The sequence below is a fragment of the Cajanus cajan genome, chromosome 11, assembly GCF_000230855.2.
Source record: "Cajanus cajan strain Asha chromosome 11, NIPB_CcT2T_4, whole genome shotgun sequence".
Lineage (NCBI taxonomy): Eukaryota > Viridiplantae > Streptophyta > Magnoliopsida > Fabales > Fabaceae > Cajanus > Cajanus cajan.
The window spans coordinates 23,769,839-23,792,657 of NC_138527.1; the positions used below are offsets into that span (position 1 = coordinate 23,769,839).

The following is a 22,819-nucleotide window of genomic DNA, read 5'->3' on the forward strand; positions in this document are numbered from 1 at the left end:
GACTAGTCTTCTTTTTCATCTTTACTATCAGATAACGATAAAGAGTTGGAACTTCATGTGCACAAATATGAAGTCCTGTCGATAAGAATGAATTAAGTCACAGCGAAAAATAACCACGTGATCAATTTAAGACTCTTCCATCTTAATCAATGATGTCAAGTTCGAATAGCTCGCATAGCTAGTATGTAGTTGTGTTAGGAATGGAAAGAACACAAGATTATGGCACGAATGATCCTTTTCTTAGGTAAGATTAGACCAGATTTTTCTTAAAAACTAAGTTAGTTCAATTCTTTTATCAAAGTCTATTTAATTAGACTAACCAAATCTTAAATTATTTAAGAAATTGAATTAAGAGTAATATCTTGACCTATTTAAATAAAAATTAATAAAAATTCTTTATTTTTATATCAAATTTGTTATTATAATGTATTAAAATTATATGTTTATTTATCTTTCTAAATATCTAGTATGTTGACTTATATAAAAAGTGAAACTTATAAATTTATTAGATAATAAATTTTTATGTATTATTTAAAGATTTTATTATAAAATATATTTTTAAATAAATTATTGTCATGAATTTGATTTAGATCTTAAAAAATTGTTTACATTGTATAAACAAATTGAACTCGATTTTTATAAAACTTTGATATCTATTTTTACATATCTTAGTGCTAAATTATTAAAAAGTAGGTTCTTAAACGTTTTATAAATTAAAGAAAATCTTGTAGGTTAAATTATACTTTTATGTAAATTAGATTAGACTTTTATAAAGATATTTATGAAAAATAAATAAACTAATATTTATTTCCACGTGATTTTAAATGATGCAATATGTTCACGGCCAATTTTTTTCACTAAAAAGGAAATGAAAATTAAAAGTGCATATCGAATTCATTGAAGGAAGTGCAACTAAAATAAAGGGGAAATTACAAAAAGATAAATTAAAAAAAAAAAAAAAACTTTGAAAGGAACTAGAGCAAACATACGTACCAAACAATAACCAGAGGATGGAGATAGGAACACAGAATACGCTAACATACACTGAGCCTCTCGTTAAGAGAAGGGATATCAACAATTATTTTGGTTTTCATATTACTCCAAATTATATCAATATTTGATGTTCCATTTTATATTATGAAACCATGATTATGTGATTCTTTTTCCTTCAAATGTACCATGATTATTGCTATTTGAAAGCCTTGCAAATATTTACACAAAAATACATGTCAGAAAAAAAAAATGTTTGACAATTTTGTCAACACCCACCTAAATTAAAAAACAACATGAAAGAAAATCACTATAATTTTCACTTACAAAATCAAGCCCCACTAAAAGGATAAAATTAATTAACTCCGAGAGTTAAAGTTTTATTTCGATAATACAACATTAATATTTAATAAACTTCTAGTTTTATTTGTATATATTAATGAAATGAAACTTTAATTCTTATTAAAAAAAAATAAGAACAGCAACACTTGTAGTACAATATGCAAGTTTTCTTTTATAAACATTGATTTCGGTTAAAATTAGATTTAAGTTAAATGTTTTTATTCTCAGAACAAGTCAGTTATATAATTCAGCTAGACAAAAAAACATGATGGTCAAATCGTAATGAAATTTTGATATAAAATAAATCGGATATATTTTCTCTCATATAAAATCATTGCAAATTTTCACTCTAAAAGATATGATTTCTACATACCGATAAAAAAATATATATGATTTTGGTATATCCTTTTACTCTCATGTGCATGCACATTGAGATTATTTTTTTAATTATGAAATTGGTACGAAAAATTTATCGTTAAAAGTATTATAAATACATATAAAATTAATAATTTTTTCTTCACATAATTTATTCCATATTTAAGGTTAAAACAAGAATCCTAAATGATTTGATTAAAAAATACAAGTTATTACCAATTATATGAATCCATATTTATACTCTTTGATACATAATGTACTTTAAAATAAACCATATTAAATTCAACTACCTTTACCTTGTTCCATCCTTTTTTTTTTGTCATCATAAATTATATGGAAGCTTGTGGAATTACCATTTTGATCAAACAAGTGTAATTAAATTCTATAAACATTTTTAGTAAAAAAATAACTTGTAAAGAAAAACTATTTACTAACCTCGAGTAATTTTTATCACGTAACTATAATTCCATACGATATCTTAGGATGCATTAATTATCTAGAAAAATATGTTAGAAATTAGAGGAAAAGAGTAAAAATTAGATTGATTATTTCACAAGATAAAAATAATTAAGGTAGGAAATAAAAAGATATGAATTCCAATGCTTTATATTTTCACGCCGAAACCAGTAGAAATAGTGAAGAAATGACATTATTTGCTGGATTTTGTGGATATTTTTTCGGAGCATAAAAAAATCTACGTGTTATATTTTTTATTGCTTGAGGCAGTCAAGACTCAAGATACCGCCACAATCATTTTTCTTAATTTTTTTTTTGACAAATACCGACGACTTTAAGTCGCCACAAAGTGTATACTAGATTAAAAAAATAAGCGTAATTGATTAAATTCTAAAATACACATAGGGTTAAAAATAAAATCTATTATTATTTTTTTATTTTTTATATATCTCCTCTCTATTTCTTTTCTATTTTTCTTAGACAAAACAATTAAATTTCTGCTATACTTAGGGGGTGTATTGGATTAGGATTTTAAAGGACTTTTTTAGTTGAAAAAAGTCTTGTGGATTTTAAAAAACTTTGCAAGATTTTCATGACTTTTAAGATTTTGTAGGATTACACAAGACTTTCAATCAGGATTTTAATGAATTATGCAAGATTTTTAAGTTAGGATTTTAATGGATTCTGCGGGACTTTGTGAACTTTGCAGAATTTCATAAATTTTTTAAATAGGATAAGAATTCATGATTTTTTTTTCATACATTCAAATTTAAAAGAGTCAAATATAAAAATAATAAAAATAATAATAATGTCTGGATAAATAAAAATAATATTTTTTCGTAATATCATGTCGTTCTAAATAGAATTCACCCACATATTCATAGCTATACTAGTTCTCCAAACATTAGTATCTTTTCTCTTTTGCTCCTGTGTTTTAATAATAGGCTCAAAATTATGATTTTTATTAACTAGTAATGTTGAAGATGAAGGTTCACTTCAATTGGAAATTCATCATAATGACATTCTTTACGAACAAAGTTATCTAGTCCCACATATGCTAAAAAATATTCTAAACAACATTTCAAATTTTTTATAATTTGTGATTTAAAATATTTTATTTATAATTTTATAAATGATTAAAAAGAATAGTGGGACAAAATAATTTTTTATGAAATTTGTCAGGTACAAAATAATTTTTAATTTTTAATTATTTTTAATTATTCACTCGTGTCTTATGTTAATTTTCTTTTTTAAAATATAAAAATCCTAATTTCATAATATAAAAATTAAAAAATAAAATTCATAGTAAAAAAAGAAATAAAATAATTGTTGAGTCGTAAAAGGGGAAGGATAACAATAATAAATTCAAGAGGGAGAGAGATCGCAGTTTTTGTGCTGAGAGGGTTCTTCCCCAACTAAGATCCATTCTTATCTCATTCTACTTACAAAAACCCTAACTCAAATTCATCTTTTACATATATATATATATATATATATATATATATATATATATTAATTTTAGCTTTCACCTTTCCCTTTTCTTGACGCGTGTTATAAAAAAAGTTAAAATTTCAAGTATTTTCTGTGTTATATAACTAGGGAACAATCTCAATTGAATAGACTAAAATAGAGCAAGTCAATTAAAGAGAACGGAAAGAAAAATAGAACAAGTTAATGACACTATCATTTACGTATAGAAGTTTCACCAAATAGGAGAATGGAATGAGAATAGTAGTACAATATTATATACAAGTAGTAGTGCAATATTATTAACAAGAGAAAAAATGGAGAAGACATGAACATAGAAAAAAAAAAGATGAAAAACTCATTTGTAAATTCTTGAAGCACTTGAAAAGTCACTTCAAACAATCCTTCAAAATCTTATGGGTTTGGATGAAATTGCTTTATGAATTTGGTATTTATAGATACCACTAAAAAGTCCATCAAAATCCCTCTAATACAAAAATCCTTTAAAATCCCTATATTTTTGAATACCAATGAATTGTTTTTAAGTTGTAAAAAGTCTCAAATGAATACCAATGAATTTTAATGGACTCTTTAAAAAATCTTGAAAATCCTGATTGAATACCACTGGATTATTTTTAAGTGATATAAAATCTTGATTGAATACCAATAAACTTTTTTACTCAAAAAAAGTCTTTTAAAATCCTATGAAATCCTAAACCAATACACCCCCCTTAATTTTATCTATTTCCTTCTTTTTTTTTCTTTCTACTTTATTTCTTACATTTTTTCCCATTCTATTTCTCATTTGTTTCTCTTCTCTTCTATATTCAAAATATTTCTCTCCACTCTATCATTTTGTCCTTTGTGCTTACAACAAATTAAAACAAAATTAAATTTATTAATAGAAACAAAAAATATTTATAAAATAATTATTTTATTTTAAAGAATGAAATAAATAAGTTAAAATTTTATTAATATTTTACAATTTATCCTAAAATTTATTTTGAGTATTTATTGATTCTATTTATTAATGTTTTCATGTTCTTTAATTTATATCTTTTTTTACTTAAGAATATTTGTGGCACTTTTAGATATACTTATTTCTATTGATGATTAAATGAAGAGGATGATGTTGAATATTGATATATGGTTTAGGCTTTTCACATGAAGGAACTAAGGAGCCTAAGAGATCAAGAAGAAATCATGTTATTGTAATAGTGTAATTAATTTTCAAGGTCTTAAATGTTTAAGCCTTGGTAAAGTGAAGTTTATCCTCTGATCTCAAAAGTTTCTAAAACAAGGACTAAAAGAGTTAAAAGAACAAAGTCTTTTTATAAAACTAAAATCAACCAAGCACCAAAAATTTAAGTTTAAGAAAAATGAGAATATTTAGAACAAAATTTTCTAATTTAATTGATTACAAGAACAAAGTAATCAGTTACTTGTATATTTGATTTTTTGACAAGACTAAATATTCTAATGAAATTGATTATATGAATGAGCTAATTGATTATATGATTTTCTGACAAACCAAATTATTTTGATGTGATGAATTACAAAAACAATTTAATCGATTATATAAAAGTCAAAGTGTTTTTAGAAAATGTTTTAAATATGAAATTCGATCATAAGTTTCAAAGTATGAATCAAGTTTTCCAACATTAGACCATGTTTCATGTGTAATGGATTACAAAATCTTTGTAATCGATTACACACAAAAAAATAAGTGTAATCTGGAAGACAAAAAGTTTTGTTTTAATTGATTATATAATGATTTAATCAATTACATTACACATATTCTAGTTCTAGAATGTAATTATGATAAATATAATCGATTATATGATTAATTTAATTAATTACATCAATCTTATGTTTTTTCTAAATAAACCCAAACACAGTTCATTTTCAGGATGAGTTCAAATATGTTCAAAAACACGTGTGGAACTTTTTGAGAGTAAAAATACATTTTCTTCAAGAAAGTTCAAGATAGAAAACATGAGTGCAAAAGTTGAAAAAGAGAGAATTCATCATAGAAATGCTTTGAAGCTTTCATTTATTAAGAAAAAGTTGTTTTTAATGTCAAGAAACTTGTAAGATCAAGCAAAAGCTTCACTACTAAGGTCATTTCATTCTTTGTTATTCTTTTCAAGAAATCAATGTAGATTTCTTATGTTGGTTTTTGAACTCCATTTAAGAAAAATGTTCTCAAGATAAAGGTTTTTAGGTGTACAAGTCAGGGAAGAATTCCTTAATTAGAATTTAGTCAAAAGTTTATGTAAGGATTATGAAAGTGCCTAAGATCAAGGGGAGTGATTAGTTGACTTGGTTTATATTCCATGCTTGTTTATAATAATAATAAAATAACTATCACTACAAAAAAAAAAATAACCTATGCCTACAGACGCTTTTACCTATAGACATGAATTAGTGTAGGTAAAACTAAAAAAAAAAATTTACTTACAAATGTTTAATGTAGGTATAACTCAAAAATCTATACCCACTTTTGTTTGGTGTAGGCAAAACTCAATACAACTTAAAGTTCTTCTACCAACAAATTGTCAATGTAGGTAAAAGCCTTCAAAGACTTATGCCTACTACTACTTTAGGTAGGTAAAAAATTTACAAAATTTATATCTACAATTGTTTAATATAAATAAAAATCCACGTAAAACAAATAAATAATTATATATAAGACTAATTAATTTCATAGAAAATCAATATCAATACAAAATATATAATTAAAAAATAGAATTAAATAACCAATCTTTAAAAAATAATTAATTAATAAATTAAATAAAAATGTATCAATTAACAAATCAATAATTAAAACATTGAAAAGTTTATATGTATAATGCAGTGTGTGAGCCCAAAACGCACCATATTAACAAACCAATTACACCATTCTTTCTCGCTGCACCCATTCCTCGCTCATGTCTCCGTTCTGAGTCTCGAATCATGTCTCCGTTCTGAGTCTTGAAGTTTGACGTACAACCTTCAAATGCTTCTTCAATATTGTTTATTCAGAGGTTTCTTCATCATGAATTTGCATATCTCCTACAACTTATTTGTTTCTTCTAATCTAGGTTTTTGGTTCATATAATCCCAAGTCCTCTATTTCATTGCACCTTACTTTCGAATTTTATCTCGTACTCTTTTTCCTCTTGAGTCTAATGTATGATTCGTTTATTGGTACTGAGTTTGCTAACAGATGTCGAAGAAACACTCATAAATCTCGTATTCGAACGTTCACCAGTTTGTCAATAGGTATTTTATATCTTCTCACTCTTGAATTCTTCCTATGCAGATTACATTTTAAGAATCATATTTATACTCTTAGATTCTTCTTTGATAGATTTTCAATTTCATATTTTATAAGCAATATATATTATATATTTTTCTCCTGTAGTATATCTGTTATAATAAATTGCATGCGTTGTTTGCATCTATTTTGAACTTTGTTATTACTCTGTTGTGAAAATTATTTTTCTAGGCAGGATGTAGGTTTTTTATTATACTGTCTTGCATCTATACTGTCATGTATATACAAAATTAACACACTAAGAGTGCAAGCAGAACGAGCCGTTTTGGTTTTAGAACGGGCCATTCTGGTTTCATATGCATTAAAGAAATTTGGCATCCACATGCCATCCACGTGGTCAACAGTCAACTCCGTTTAAATAATTTGAACGAAAATCCGACATTACAGTAATTTAAATTATTAAGGACCAAATTAAAACAAAAAATTAAAGTGAAACTAAATTAAAACAAAAAAAATATTATAAGGGATCAAATTAAGTTTTTAACTTAAAAGTATTAACCATGTTTATCCAAAGAATTGAATAAAAAAAGTGTAATTAAAAAGAATGTTTACTAAAAAATAATTAATCAAATCTATCGACAAAAATAAAGAATATATATATTAAGAAGAAAATGACACCATCTGTTCAGCCTCTTCTCTTGTTTAAAATTTTTTTAAAAAAACAAATATTTAATTTATAATTGTGAATTATTTAGCGTGAAATTTATCAAAAAAAATGATAAAAGAAAACAATCATTTACAGAAAATATAAAATATTTACTTTAAAAAAAGGCTATCACTTTTATTACAACAGTCACAGATATATCTGGCACACCACAAAGAAGTGAAGGGAAATTAGTCAAATTACAATATCCACAGAGGCTTTCTCACAGCCACATATCACACCAAACCACAACGACACAATTCTAAAATAATAATAATAATAATATTATTATTATAAATTAAAAACACTCCTTCCACAGAGAAAAAAAAAATGCTCTTACGTGGCAGTATGGCCGCCCCTCCCCGGCCGTCGCTCCGCCTGCCGGGCGCGCGGGTCCAGCCGCGGAGCGTGGCGGTGTCGGTGGCGTCGTCTTCCGGCGGCGGCGAGCGGTATCCGCTGTCGATCTCCGACGAGGCGCTGGAGTCGCGGGGGTTCGCGGTGCGGCGCGGCGCGGAGGGGCTGGACCTGGAGGAGCTGAACGCGGTGTTCGTGGCGGTGGGGTTCCCGCGGCGGGAGCCGGAGAGGATCCGCGTGGCGCTGGAGCACACGGAGGCGGTGGTGTGGGTGGAGCAGCGGAAGACGCGGCGCGCGGTGGCGTTCGCGAGGGCCACCGGCGACGGCGTCTTCAACGCCATCATATGGGACGTCGTTGTGGACCCCTCCTTCCAGGGGATTGGCCTCGGCAAGGCCCTCATCGAGAGGCTGCTGAGGGAGCTTCTCAGTAAGGGAATTTCCAATATTGCCCTCTATTCGGAGCCTCGGGTTCTCGGGTTTTATCGCCCATTGGGCTTCGTTGCTGACCCCGATGGGATCCGGGGAATGGTGTACTCCAGAAAACAAAACAAAAAATAGGACCTTTCTTCCTTCTCTATTTTCCTTTCTTCTTTCTTCATTTCTGAATTTGATTTATGTGTAGTGAGGGTGTGTGTGTTTGGTGTCATTTTGATCCCCCTTAGGGCATGTTCGTATGATCCTTGAGTTTCGTTGAAAAAACATATATATTTAATTTTGTGAAATAACTTTTATGTTCAATGAAACAGAATGTCGTAAAAGAAGCACATTGTTAGTAGTTTATGTCAAATTATTCACTTTATAAAAAAAATATATTTTAAAATTATTAATATTTATTAAATTCATTGATTTTATACTTAAATCTTCTAACTTTAAGATTGTAAGATTGAATCTTGAGTTTATAAAAGTAATAAATTTTTAATATTATTTTTTATTACTTAAAAAATTTAAAGATAAAATCGTTTTATATATATATATATATATATATATATATATATTATAGATAATAATATAGATTGAAATTCTAGTAGTTCTCATGTCTATATATTTTAATGAAAAATGTCAATCCAAAACCCCCTCAATGATACCTCATTTTATTTTTCTCTTCCTGATAGGTGATCTATGTGGATAAGAGTAGAGAGAGAGAAAAAAAATTCTAGTTCAAAATTAGACGAAAAGCAAAATGTGTGCGGGCTTCTAAAGGGAGTCAAAAGTGAGTGAGTTTTTTTTCGAAAAAGTGATTATAGATTCGATCATTGATAAAGGGTGCTTTGTAACCATTTCCAAAGATGCAAATGGTGGGGAAGGTTATGGAAAGTTAAAGGAGTGGGAAATATCGAAGGTGAAGTGTAAGGGTAAACAGAATGACGACATAATTTTCGATAGTTAGCTTCCCTATACTGTACTTGTGCAAGCTGTAAACAATAGTTAGCTTCCAAGTTCCCAAGTTTTGGCAGCATGAAAGTTAAAAACACTACTTGGTAGTTCAAGTAGCCCATTGCATCCATTCAGAGTCAGGATTGTGAGCCCAACAAGATTTTCAATTGAAAAAGACAAGCCAAGTATGGCACTATCAATCAAATCAAGGTATCTTAAGTTCTCCCTCTTCCCTAAAATTTCGGGAAAACTCATGAGACTTGTGCAATTCATAAGGGACATGATTTTAAGAGAGCATAAGTTCATGCCACGAGGAAGAACCTCAAGACTAGTGCAATAGTTAAGATTCAAAAATTCAAGTTTATCAAGAAATGCAACAGAAGCATGAATTTTAACTAAATTTTTGCAATCATCAAGATGCTATTTCTTTAAATTTGGTGCTCCAGACAAGTTAGATACTTCTTTTAGTAATTTGCAACCATTTAACTTCATTTCTGTCAAAGACTTAAATTTTTGCAAAATGAAAAAATGACATAGTAACTAATTTATGAATTTTAAAATGGAATTATCAATACTCAAGACTAAAAAATATCAAGATAGCGAGCTGCTAATACTATAATACCATGGTCAGTTGCTTTTTGACTGTAAAGAAACTCAGAGACAAGTCCAATATATCATGTTCTTTTGCATCAAAATCAGAAGGGAGCGATGATTCAGGAAAGTCACACCATTTTAGAACTCATAAAACTTTTTGGGAGAGCAATAGATCCTTTAGAAAAGTGGGCATTTTTTTACCACCAAAGGTTTTCCATCTTGTTCAATCCATTTCCACCCCATTGCACTTCTTTATCTTTAGGAAAGTTAGAATGATGATCTCAGTTTTATCTGATCCCTTTACGTTAAAAGTATTAAATTAAAATATACGAATTATAAAGCGTATTATCTTATCAACAACAAGTTTTGCCATATAAATTTGAATCAGAGAATCAACAATTAATGGGGCATTCCACTATGCGTTTGTCTAAAATTGAAAATAAAAATAATCAAAGAGACAAATTGTTGCACCACATACCTTGTTCTCTTTAAAAACACATAATATCTTCAGAGAACCATAATCTACTGCATTGACCAGGCTTTGATCGTGATCCCTGCCTCACTATTTCTCTACCCATATTCGGAATCAGATTGTGTATTCTCATATGACAGGACAATTTTTATGAGACACTTGTCAATCAAAATCTGGATAACATAGTGTGGGGCAACGCAGACCACTATGTAGTATGTTTATGATGTCACTTAGTTCGTATCCATTAAAGAAACAAGCCATGTCAAAAATATTTCCTTCTCAAATTCCTTGAAGTCATCATAGTTTACTCTAATGGTGAGTTCCATTCCAACAGTGTTTTACCAAATAAATTAGAACCTATTACTTCCAGAGATAATGGAAGGCCATTAGACTGCCGTTTACTCTCTTTGAAATGTCTAGATAACTAGGATTGACTTGTTTTCTTCTGAAAACATTCCAGCCGAACAATTCAAGGGCTTCTTTATGATTTAATCCTTCTACTTCATAGTTTCTTTCAACACCATAAACATTTAGCAGATCTATCTCTAGTTGTTATAATAATTCTGCTTCCAGAACCAAGCCAATCAAGTCCACCAGCAAGTACTTTCAGTTGTCCCAATTTTATCATCATCCAAAATCAAAAGAGTTTTCTTTTTACAGAGCCTACTTTTAGGAATCCCTTTCTTTACATTCCCCAACTTAATGTCTTTCTCCAACCATATTAGAAAGAAGTGTTTCCTGAAGTTGTACCAGCTCATGCTTCACTGAATTTTCTCTAACGTCAGCAAGAAGAGAGACCTTCAAATTGATCAGTAATGAAATTGTACACTGCAAATGCAAGTGTTGTCTTTCCAATTCCACATATTCCATACCACCCTTACGTAAATCATCGATGTAGAACATTAGGATTCAAATCAATATATTTTAGTTTGCAATAAAGAATGTTAAGATGTTTCAAAGTTTATCTTACAGTAATGGTCAATCGCACGAGATTGCAACCCAATTTTCTAGAAAAGTGATCATATCCTACCCCTAATAAGATCAACTTCAATATAGGAGTTCTTCATATGTGTTTCACAAAAAGAGCAGCAATATCAGCTACAGAACTATCTTGGCAAGAATCCATAACTTGAAATGGCAATCTCAAAGGCTTGTAGCCTTTCTCCACGACGAAGGCCATTGCGATCATAGGATGATATTTCATTTATCTTGAGATCAACACAAGCTTTAACAAGTGCCTCCCCAACACGTTGAGCAGCTTCCTAAAATCATGTTATGCAAAAAAGAACAAAACCCAAAGAAAAAGCATAATGAGACCACAAAAAGCGACATATTTCCATGTCTCGTGCAATTTTTGTCTGCAAGAGGTCGTGTACTTACAAGAGTGCTACAAGGAGGATCTAGTCGGAACAATTTATGCAGTGTGCTTCCGTAGAACAAACACTTTTTATTTTTGTCATCTACTAGCATTGCATATAATTGCTTATCTGAGCAAAATACCGAAAGTCTTGGATGTGTAGCTGTTCCATCATACTGAAAAAAGAAAAAAAAGAAAAAAAGAAAAAATCAAGCATGGAATTAACAGCTGATGGGGAAAATCTTAGTACTTAGCAGTTAATAGTGGAGAACCATATAACTAAAGGAACTCAAAAACTTAGTTCAAGTTTCCTTAATCAATCTGCAAAGCTATCACCTGTTATAGGATTTAAGTAAAACATTATGGTACGTGTCTATATATTAAATGACTAGAGGAAAAGAGTCAGTTCACAGAACGAATTTATCGAATCTGCAACAATCTAGGAAAAAATGGGATGACATGACATGTTTTACAAATGATGAATAAGGTAAATGCATGGCAAACCTGTATTCCATATGGAATCTAAAATGTGTCTGCTTAACACCTTAATCATGCAAAAGATAAAGGGATTTGGCTACAAATAGATATGAAGTACAAAAGGTGGAGATATAACAAAGAGATACCTTTTTCTGCATCCTTCTGTTCCGAATTTTTGCACTTTCTGTTCTAGTATTTGCTCTGGCTTCAACCACTAAAGGTTTCTTAGTTATACCTGTAGGAACATTCAAAGTTCATAGAACTAAATATCAAAAGTCACATACAAACATTATATTCATGTGTGACAAATTCTAAGCATCTTGTTGGCATCCACGTTAAAGTCAAATGCCATATATGTTAACATATTCCATCGAACCGAATCTCAAACACAAGAAAAATCCAAAGAAAAAACTGCGCAAGATTAATTTCTGCAGAACTCACTTCTACTTTGTGTCTCAAAACAAACACACGATTTTGGACGAATTCCAAAGAGAGCAGAATTCTTAAACTGTAGCGTTGGAGCATTCACTTGAGCCATATTGTTCATGTCTCAAGCACCGTGTCAACTGCAAAAAGACCAAAACTTTTGTTACAAATACGTATGCAAGAACCCTTACAGGAACAGCAAACAGTTAATCTGCATGTTCATAAAAGCAGCACCCTTGTACAATTTGGTTAGACATTGAAGGAAACAACGACCCATGTTGAATTAAAATTGGCAATTGAAGATCAAATTATGTTGGGATTAATTTTTATTTTTGTAAACCTTTTACAAAGGGGATATATGAATTTGTAACCATTTTTTGTCTTCACTTTTTAGGGAACTATTATAACCCTTCATGTTAAAAAAAAAAAAAAAAAAAAAAAAAAACTTTTCATACCCTCTAGTGAGATATAAATTAAATCTGAACTCCTAATCATAAATGGCATTAGATCGGTGCGAGAGACATCGAGGGCAATATCCTAATCCTAATTAGCAACAAATTCCTAATCAATCTTATATAGGATACATAGCATTCTTATTCCACAGAGGAATAAATAAAATCAGTAGCAATAAACCCGATAGATTCTAACCAAACACAAGAAATTGAAAGAGTGAAAGTAAAAATGGAACCGTGTAAATGAGGATTCAGGAGACACCCTTGGCGTTGTTGAAGAACGCAGCGGCACAGAGAATGGAAGCGATGAGGGCAATGAAGCCCAAGCCAATGATCAAGGAAAGCCCAGCAACGAGGAAGTCCAATAGGCCCAATCCCACCACCACCACAATCGCCATCTTCGTGTTAGGCTCAGATTAGGAGGGAGAGGACCGAGCAAGAATGTAAGAACCAGAAGAGAACGTTCATGTCTCCGAACGGTTTTGACAGAACACAAGACATCGCTGTTATTGATTGTAGTTGTTGGTCCACACCTATCTCAATGTTTTTTCTTTTCTTTTTCTTTGCTCCTATCACCGATTGCCCAAAGATTTTTGCAAAATTGCCTGAATCTGATTCCTGAACGGGAATTCACTTGTCAAAATTACACGAGGTCAATGAACAAAATAAATAAATGAATTCTAATTTGAGTAATTTTTCTTTCTTTTTGATTAAGTTAATTTGAGTAATTCTCCTTAAGAGAACTAAATTAATCCGTACATATCGATTAAGAAATCAATAAATAAAAAAATAAAATTATTAAAAATTATAATAGAATTGCATTGGAAATCCAGAAGTCAGAAGAATATATTGTTACAATTCTTAAGAAAAAGTACTTTTTATATTTGATTTTTTAACTAGTGAATTTTTAGGATATTATACTTAAAGTAAGAAGAAATGTTCATCTATTTAATGTTTCTCAAATTCTGAGAGAGATTTGTTCAGAAGGATCAAAATTTATATTGTGATCGAGTTTGAGTTTATATTTTGATACTCTTAGACTCTTATGCTCGCTCTCGATAGGCTACGATCATGAATTAGCATTGACCTTACATCCACCAACACTTGATAGACAGAATTCTTGATGCGATGCCGTATCAAAGAGATATGTATTAATTTATTATATATATATAATTATGATACTAATACTAATTATTTATCGTAAAAGATAGTGACTAATTTTTATTAAAAATTATAAGTGTGTAAAAAAATATTCTTCTTTTAATATAATCTATTTTATAAGATATCTCGATTAGGAGTCACAAATTGTTACCCAAGTAGTGTTATCACAAATAGTGTAGTATTGGTTAAAAATATAGTTGGAGACCAAAAGGGTATCAGATTTATAAAATGGATGTGATTCATGAACTCCTATTAGTTACTATCTTACATAATCATGATTCCTTTAAATTGCTTTATATATGTAAATCCTACAAAATAGGATGACAAGTTTTATATTCCCTCCAACAATTAAAAGATTTATTTCTAACATCCACCGTCAGAATTGGACACTGAATCACTTTCTGAATGCGCCAAAAATTTTCCTTCTGCATGCATGTTTAGTACTTAACCTTCGTAGAGGCCACCACGCAAGTCAATCCAATTAAATTTTGATCAATTCCAATGCCATTTGTACAAGTATACATGTGGATTTCTGGTTCTCCATGGTTGGTTTTCCTTAATGCTTGGACATTAATTAAGCAAAAGAAGGATTCTAAAATCTGAATTGGACTGTACAAATTTCCTTTTTATGAGCTCATTGGTCCTAAACCTGAGTAACCAAATTTCAACACTGTCATTACTAAAAGGCAAAAGATAAATGTTAGGGACACTTTTGCTAATACTCTTGAAAAAATCACAAAATTTGATGGATTATAGTATTAAATCAAGTGAAACTCATTAAATGAAATATGAGTCATGCAAAATTTGTGATTTTCAATAAATTTCAACTAATAATACCAAAGAAAATGTTAGAGAGAATGTCTTTTAATTCTTCAGGGCAAAAATATAGTAGGAGAGCAAGAGAAACTAGACATAATGAAATGATTGAGATGACCTTTCATAGCAAGATTTTTTTACCTGGGGTAGCCATAGGTTTTCTTCTTGGTATTGGCTCTAGTTCCTTGCGCTCAATCACAACAGCATTTGATGTTAGAAATGCTTTGGCCACAGAAGCAGCATGTTCTATGCAACATCTAACAACCTGCAGCATTTTCAAGATAATAGAATTGGACATCGTGTGCAAACCTTAATGCACCACCTGCACTGGAAAACTGACATATGCAACTTCATACTTTATCAACTCAAATTCCCGTTTTTATTCCTTTTTGGCTTTTATTAAAGAAAAATCACTGTTACAATTATCAACTAAAAGGTAAAAAGAATATAATATATATACGTATTTTGCTACTATTTTTGTGATTACTTACTAAATTGAAAGGACAAAACTTACATGCAGTTTATTGTGCAATTAGAAAATAAAGTTTAACCTTGGTAGTCTATATTAGTATGTTAGCCTTTAATACAAACTTTTATTAGGTAGATCACAGAGGTGAAATATCTATTCTAATTGGGAATACAAAAACACTTAAAGAACTGCATTTAAGTTTTATTCAATTGAAAATCTTAAGATCTCTAGGGCCCGAAGAAATCAACAGCATCAGATGTTTATTTTGGCACACAGTTTTTGGATATTTAGTAATATGATATTAGTAAGTGCTCACTGAGAATAACTAGTTTGGGAAAATTTACTTAGTATTTTCCCTTATGCAAGAGGCCATACCTTTGTTGGATCCATGATCCCAGCCTTCATGAGATCCTCATAATAGTCTCTAGCAGCATTGTAACCAAAATTCATGTTATCCTCCGATAAAACCTGCATGACATAAGGGGCCTCAAGCATGCTTTTTAATTCAATATATGTTGTTGAGTTGAATTAACTACACTCTACAGAAGATCCAAATATAATTCTGGTGATCTATCTCTTAAAGAAACAGTTTCTCAACAGGCTCAAGACCTTTTCTATGACGACATTGCCATTTACACCAGCATTCTTCGCTATCAATCTTGTGGGGTAGCTCAATGCTCTTCTGAAGATTTCAGCTCCAATCTGCAGATAAAATTTTCATATCTTGAACAATCAATAAAAAGGAACACACGAAATGAATGCTTGCAATGGATTATTAAAACAACTAACAAGAACTTAAAAATTATGAACTTCAAACATGATGAATGAAAACTTAATTTGGAACAACAGAAAATTACCCTTTGTTCTTCATTGTCCAGGAGTTTTTTTATGTCATCCATTTTCTTGGATAGTCTTAAAAGGCTACAGCCACCACCAACTACTACACCTTCCTCAATGGCTGCCTGCCATGTTCTAAGTAAGAAGCTTAGCCATATAACTAAATCAAATCACCTTGTTGAGGCAAGAGAAATAAATACCTTGGTTGCATTTAGAGCATCTTCTATTCTTAACTGTTTATCCTTCAACTCTATTTGTGTCTGTGCTCCTACCTATGATTTAGATTTCAGTTGCTGAAAGGTAAATGAACTATATCTTAAATGGAAACAGATGTCCTATATTCCAGATTGTCACAAGACAAAATAAAATGAAATTCATATTACCTGAAGAATGGCAATGCCCCCAGATAATCTTGCTATTCTTTCATTCAATATCTTCTTTTGGAAATTTTCTACAGTATTCTGCAAAATATGAAATACAATGTGTGGGTAATCCGAGGATATGTTAACCATGCATCATGTTACTTTTGGAACTTAAAACTGGTCAAGTGTGAGAGATGATGATTTTTCAAAGTTCCATACGTACCTCAACAAGCCTCTTAAGTTGATAAACCCTCTTCTCAACAGCTTCTCGAGTACTCCCATCCGTAACTATTAAGGTAGAATTCTTTGTTATGACAACCTTAGTAGCAGAACCCAGAACATCCTTGTTAGCCTTTTCTAGGGTGAAACCCATATCTTCTCTGATTACAGTACCTGAAAACCACACGAGTGCAAAGAATCCAAGGGTGTAAAGATTATAGAGGATGAACTAAAGCTTGAAGACTATATATAGAAACTATTGCTGTTTTCTTCCACTTAGCATTTTAACATTGAAGCAAATGAAGGTTAATGCTTCAGTAATATGTATTTTTTTCAAGTGGTTAACAGATAATTTTCATGCTATCTGTTGTGCACTGAGGTGAGGGTTCACACACGTCTCCTCCATATTACCAACAAAACTCTCTCTACACACAGACTACCATTAGAAAAACTATCACTTATTGCGCACTTGAAATTCACACACGTATGATTTCACATTGGTGTCATATGGTCTACTTTGAACTTAAACCTTCATGGAATTATTTTTAATCATCACCCAAAAAGTCTTATACTAATAGAGGCTTTGTATAGAGGCTTTGTATGTGCTTATAAATAAATCCATGATTATCCTGTGGGACTTTGTTTGTATCCAACACTATTTTTGTCATTGAGGAAAAACAGGCATCAACTAATTAATTAAACTGACATTAGTGAGCCATATACTTAAGGTACAAGTCATTCACGTACATGTTCTTAGCAACTGCAGTCATTTACTTCTTATAGAACTTTTTCTTTCTAATTGCCTAAAACATATCAGCAAACAAAATATAATTGAGCTTCTAAATTTAAGTGTTTGATCTTCTACCTCCAGTCAAGATGGCAATATCTTCCAAGCAGTGGCTCTTGCGTTCACCAAAGGCAGGAGCCTTAATGGCAGCTACCTTAAGTGCGCCCCGAAGTTTATTTCTAATGACCGGAGCTAGAGCTTCTTGATCAATACCCTCTGCAACTATCACAACTGGATACTTTTCTTTTGCAGAATTGTTCAATATGTTGATCAACTCGTTTTGGTTTGTGATTTTCTTGTCTACCAAAAGCAACTGCAACCAAAGAATTATGCATATTTAATAGAACTCAACCATGGCTTTCATATGCATGACGTGTTTTGCTAAACAATTAAACTAAGAATCACTTTGGATAAATTTCACTAAAAGCACTTATAGAAGAAAAAAATAGGAAACAAAAATTAAATAAATTTCTCCATAAACTAAAAATAAGATTTTAGAGACGCTAATAAGAGAGAATTTTACAAATTAGCTTATACATAAATTAATTTTATCTTATGAAAAAAATTATTTCTTTTTTTCTTTCAATTTTTCTCTCCTACAAGTGTTTTTAGATAAGTATAGTCAAACAGATCCTAAGTGCTTATCTATTAAGCTTATCACAAAAAAGCTAATATCATGAGCTCAACCATGAAGCTTGTTGAATCAAGCTTAAACAACTTATAGAAAGGTCATAATCATAAGCCAATTTTATAAACTCAAATAAAATCCGTATAAGTTCTTCCAAAGTCCAAATGCCCCTAGTTATGATACCTTGCAGTTGTGGAATTCAACTGTCATCTTTCTTCGATTGTTGACAAAGTATGGAGACAGATATCCGCGATCAAATTGCATACCTTCCACGATCTCCAGGCTATTTTCAGTACTCTTTCCACTTTCAATTGTCACTACTCCCATTCTTCCTACTTTATGCAGAGCCTCAGAAATCATGTTTCCAACTGTATAATCATTCCCAGCACTGACTGCAGCAACATCTGCCAGTTCATGATCTTCAACCTACAAGTGTAACCAATGTTGTTCATTCCAATTACAAGTGCCACTTATTACGATTCTCAATTTTTTCAATCATCCAAGTGGTTTAAAAAAGACAAAAATAAAAAATAAAAAATAGAAAATGAAGAGTTTACCTCTCTAGACATCAATCTGAGTTCTGAAACAAGTGCTGTTGCTGTTTTCTCAATCCCTCGAGTAATTTGAACAGGATTCATTCCAGCTGCAATAACCTACAAAGGAGAAACAAAAGAGGGAGTGAAGAGCGCAAAATTAATAACACCCTTTTTAAAGTTATTGGCATGGTGACAAGCATAAACTGAAGCTAATGCTTTTACAATTTCATCTGCAAATTTGAAATACATAAATAAATTTAATACCTTGTTGTATAGATTCAAATCAACGAATATAATATTTTTAAGAATATCTATCAATTTGAATTAATGAAATGAAATATCATATATTCAAAAAATTTTAAAATTTATACACGTAATTTATACATTAAAAAATTTTAATTTAATGGTTAGATAGTTTAAATTTGATGTAAAATACAAATTATTGAGTAAAATTAGTGTATGTATATATATATATATATATATATATAAAGATATACAAAGAGGGATCCGTTTATTCTAGGAATAAGTCTATCTAGACTTACTATGTTCAATAACTCATGTTCTATATCAAATATTAACGATTCAACTGTTGAATTTAAAGTTTTTACTGCATAGATCAAGTCTGCAAATTTTTAGAAAATTTGAAAATTATTTGATACTTCATTTCATTAATTTAGAACATGAGTTATTGAACGAAATAAGTTTAGGTAGACTTATTCTTAGAATAAATGGATCCCTCCTCTATATATATATATAATCAATTTTTCATTTAAAACTTCATTTATGCTAACATACAACCATTTTATTCTGATTGATGTAGATAAGATAGTCATGTTCAGCTTGTTATGTGTACCTTTGTCCCCTCTGTGATTAAGCCGTGAGCAAGAACAACAGATGTAGTTGAGCCATCACCTGCTAGATCATTGGTTTTAGCACCAGCTTGTCTCACCAATTTAACTCCGACATTTTCCAATGGATCCTCCAATTCAATCTGAAATAACAATAGAAAAAAAGAAGTTGATACATAAAAAAGGCACAAAACCATGTTATTAACCCGGTTACAGAGAAGTTTATTAAACTAAACTACTCGAGCAACAGGACAAGTGTTTAAATATTGAAAAATCTCCTCCAAATTTGAAGAATAAAAATAGAAGTAAACTTCTGACTTATCCATCCCTAGTAAAACCTTACATATAGCGTGTTACAAATCAATTACTCTTTAGCTCCCTATAGTTCCATCAACTTTATTTTTAGTCTCAATAATTAAAAATACTTCATTTTAGTACTTATACATATCATTCTTATTTTTTTTAGTATGTAATTTCATAACTTTTACCTTTTACTCCCTATAAAAATATATACAATAGGGATTAAAAGAAAATAAGTGGGACATTTTAACTTTAAAAACTGAAAGATAAAATTATAAAATTATACTATAAAAAGGTTAGCTAAACCAAATATGAACATCAATGAAAGTGAAGAAGCAAATGGTTGATGATGAAGGACCAAAAACACAAAAGACCTCTTTGAGAACAGTTTCTCCATCATTTACAATCTTGGGTGGTCCATACTTATTTGGCAGCACAACATTTCTCCCCTTTGGACCCAATGTCACACCAAGCAGCTCAGCCACCATGTCCACCCCTGCCTGCACCAAACACCAACTCACTCACATGACATCTTGTGAAGAACCAAAAGTCCAAAAGCAAATTATTAAATTTCATCTTAAAACCATTTGTTAAGTAAAGTTGCCCATCACATATATAATTATATAAATTGCACTTCAAGAATTAATGCAGACGATGTGGGGCCTTCCAACACAAATTGTGGATGTCAATCGTTCAACAAGCAGGATTCAGAATCCTTACCAACATCTTCTTTGTGGCTGAACCATCATGATTAAAGTAAAGCTCTTTGGCCATGGCTCTCGGGTTTAGAGAAGAAGAAAGTGAATTTCGGAGTCTGGGAAGTGATGATGGATTGCCAAATGTGAATGAAGATATAGGGGATGGAGAGCATGCCATGGCTGAGTTTCTTTCGATGGCTGTGTTGGTTTGGACTTTGGAGTAACTCAAAACTATTATTTAGCTTTGCGTTGAGTACTGAGTGGTGCAACAAGTTGAACTTGAACAATGATAACTTGAACAAAGGTTTTGATTTTGAACAACGTTAGTGGATAAGAGTAATGGTGTAAAGGACAGAAATATCTCTGCGCTCGTGTATTTGCTTAGCAAAATGAAAAGCAAAATATCTTGCAACTAATTTTGGCGCTATGCAAACCAAGAACCACAATTTCTACTTCGTTGCCTTCTTTTAATTTTTTTGTTTAGTTCATTTTCTTGTTCTCTTTACTTTCTGTTTATTTATCTAAGTTACTCATTACATGTAAAATAAATAATTGTTAAGTGCATATATTGAGATAAAAATATGATAAAAAATCATATTCAAATAATAAAATCACATATTTAATGTAATAGTAATATAAAATTAAAAAATTTATTTTTAATGTTTTTGGTAAATTTATGTGTTATATTATTAAATGATATAGTTGAAGTATATCATTAGAATATAAGATTTTTTTATAAGGTATTATAAGAGGATGTTAATCAAATTAAAATTTATAATAAATAATTTAGTAATAAATAATCAATTTAGATAATTGTGTCAAAATAAAATATAATAATTATATTAGAATTTAAATTGATTAATTTATAATATTTATAAATTTTAATTTATATGTGATAATGTTGGTATAATTTGTTATAATTTAAAATTTTAAAATTAATTTTTATATATTAATAATTAATTTGTAATTAAGGGATTTAATTCGATTGATATGTTAATTATTTGAAAATTAACTCAACAAATGTTATTACGTTCTATACTTGATTAGGAAGTTCTATGCTTGATTTAAAAAAATAACTCTTTAATTAAAATAGCAATAATTTAATTTAATTAGATGTATATTTATCATACAGACAAAATTAAAGTTTTGTATAAGCATTTAATTAACAAAAAATAATTTAAACAATCAAGTCATAATAAAACGTAATAATTGTATTAGATTTTTTATTGAGTATCTAATACTTTAAAATTTAATAATTATTGTGAAATTAAAGTATAATAAATATTTAATTAACAAAAATTAATTTAGATAATTATGTCATAGACTACAAGAAAAGTGCAAAATAGCGACCGAAATGTATCAGTTGGTATCTTGCGACCGATTTAGTGACCGATTACTAATACAACCATCAACGACCGATTTAGCGACCAAAATAGGTAGTTGCTAGAAAATCCGTCTCTAAATCTGTCGCTGTTTGATTCTGTTTCATGAACCCATAGTTTGCGACCACTTTACTACTAAATTGTAAAAAACTTGTGATCGAATTTGAATCGGTCGCTATACAAGAAATTTTATTGTTAAATAGAGATCGATTATATTTCGGTAGCTAATAAACACAAAGCAACCCATTCATAACGACCAAATACAATTTGGTTGCAAAATATTATTTAAACTTAGCGACCGAATTGCTAAAGATAAATTTAAAAAATTATATAATATAAATTGGTTAAAAATGATGATAATATTGTTGGTGAGTATCAATCCAATTTTTTTTTTGGTAAAACCAAGACGACATTAAACCATTAATCGATGATTTTCTTAATTTATAATAAAAAATATTTATATGCACTCCTACTTATTAATTAATACCAATAGTTATCTTGCACAATAAATTTCGGAGGTTTCTTTTTTACGATTGCAATTTTAGTCATTTATTTTAATTAGAGTATATGAATTCTTTAACTTTATTATTTGTTTCAATCCATATTTATAATATATATTTCTAAATTAAATTTAATCATTTTTACATAAATTATCAAAAATTATAATTAAGTTTATGT

General features: G+C 30.0%; 3 protein-coding genes across 6 annotated transcripts; 1 reads left to right on the plus strand and 2 right to left on the minus strand.

Moving 5' to 3' along the window:
• Positions 1–7,766: 7,766 nt before the first annotated feature.
• LOC109789881 (Acyl-CoA N-acyltransferases (NAT) superfamily protein) lies at positions 7,767–8,523 on the plus strand. The gene has a single exon (XM_020348922.3). The coding sequence runs from the start codon at positions 7,923–7,925 to the stop codon at positions 8,502–8,504; it is 582 nt and encodes a 193-aa protein (XP_020204511.1). The 5' UTR covers positions 7,767–7,922; the 3' UTR covers positions 8,505–8,523.
• Positions 8,524–11,294: 2,771 nt separating this feature from the next.
• LOC109789883 (uncharacterized) lies at positions 11,295–13,359 on the minus strand. Of its 2 annotated transcripts, none has more exons than XM_029269537.2 (5): positions 13,335–13,359; positions 12,662–12,786; positions 12,367–12,455; positions 11,767–11,919; positions 11,295–11,648 (listed from the first exon to the last, which is right to left on the minus strand). In XM_029269537.2, the coding sequence occupies exons 2-5, from the start codon at positions 12,765–12,767 to the stop codon at positions 11,493–11,495; spliced, it is 504 nt and encodes a 167-aa protein (XP_029125370.1). In that variant the 5' UTR covers positions 12,768–12,786; positions 13,335–13,359; the 3' UTR covers positions 11,295–11,492. The 2 variants fall into 2 exon arrangements, with proteins under 2 accessions (XP_029125370.1, XP_020204515.1); XM_020348926.3 differs by lacking the exon at positions 13,335–13,359 and adding an exon at positions 13,102–13,327.
• A 133-nt stretch (positions 13,360–13,492) lies between these two features.
• CPN60BETA4 (TCP-1/cpn60 chaperonin family protein) lies at positions 13,493–21,128 on the minus strand. Of its 3 annotated transcripts, none has more exons than XM_029269536.2 (14): positions 20,782–21,127; positions 20,436–20,561; positions 19,767–19,904; positions 18,935–19,030; positions 18,561–18,803; positions 17,828–18,062; positions 16,967–17,136; positions 16,765–16,842; positions 16,582–16,653; positions 16,402–16,506; positions 16,154–16,246; positions 15,920–16,012; positions 15,217–15,340; positions 13,493–13,716 (listed from the first exon to the last, which is right to left on the minus strand). In XM_029269536.2, the coding sequence occupies exons 1-14, from the start codon at positions 20,935–20,937 to the stop codon at positions 13,637–13,639; spliced, it is 1,809 nt and encodes a 602-aa protein (XP_029125369.1). In that variant the 5' UTR covers positions 20,938–21,127; the 3' UTR covers positions 13,493–13,636. The 3 variants fall into 3 exon arrangements, 2 of the variants coding, with proteins under 2 accessions (XP_029125369.1, XP_020204513.1); XM_020348924.3 differs by lacking the exon at positions 13,493–13,716 and adding an exon at positions 14,457–14,908 and having other exon boundaries at positions 20,782–21,124; XR_003803122.2 differs by lacking the exons at positions 13,493–13,716; positions 15,217–15,340; positions 15,920–16,012 and having other exon boundaries at positions 16,402–16,502; positions 20,782–21,128.
• Positions 21,129–22,819: the final 1,691 nt, after the last annotated feature.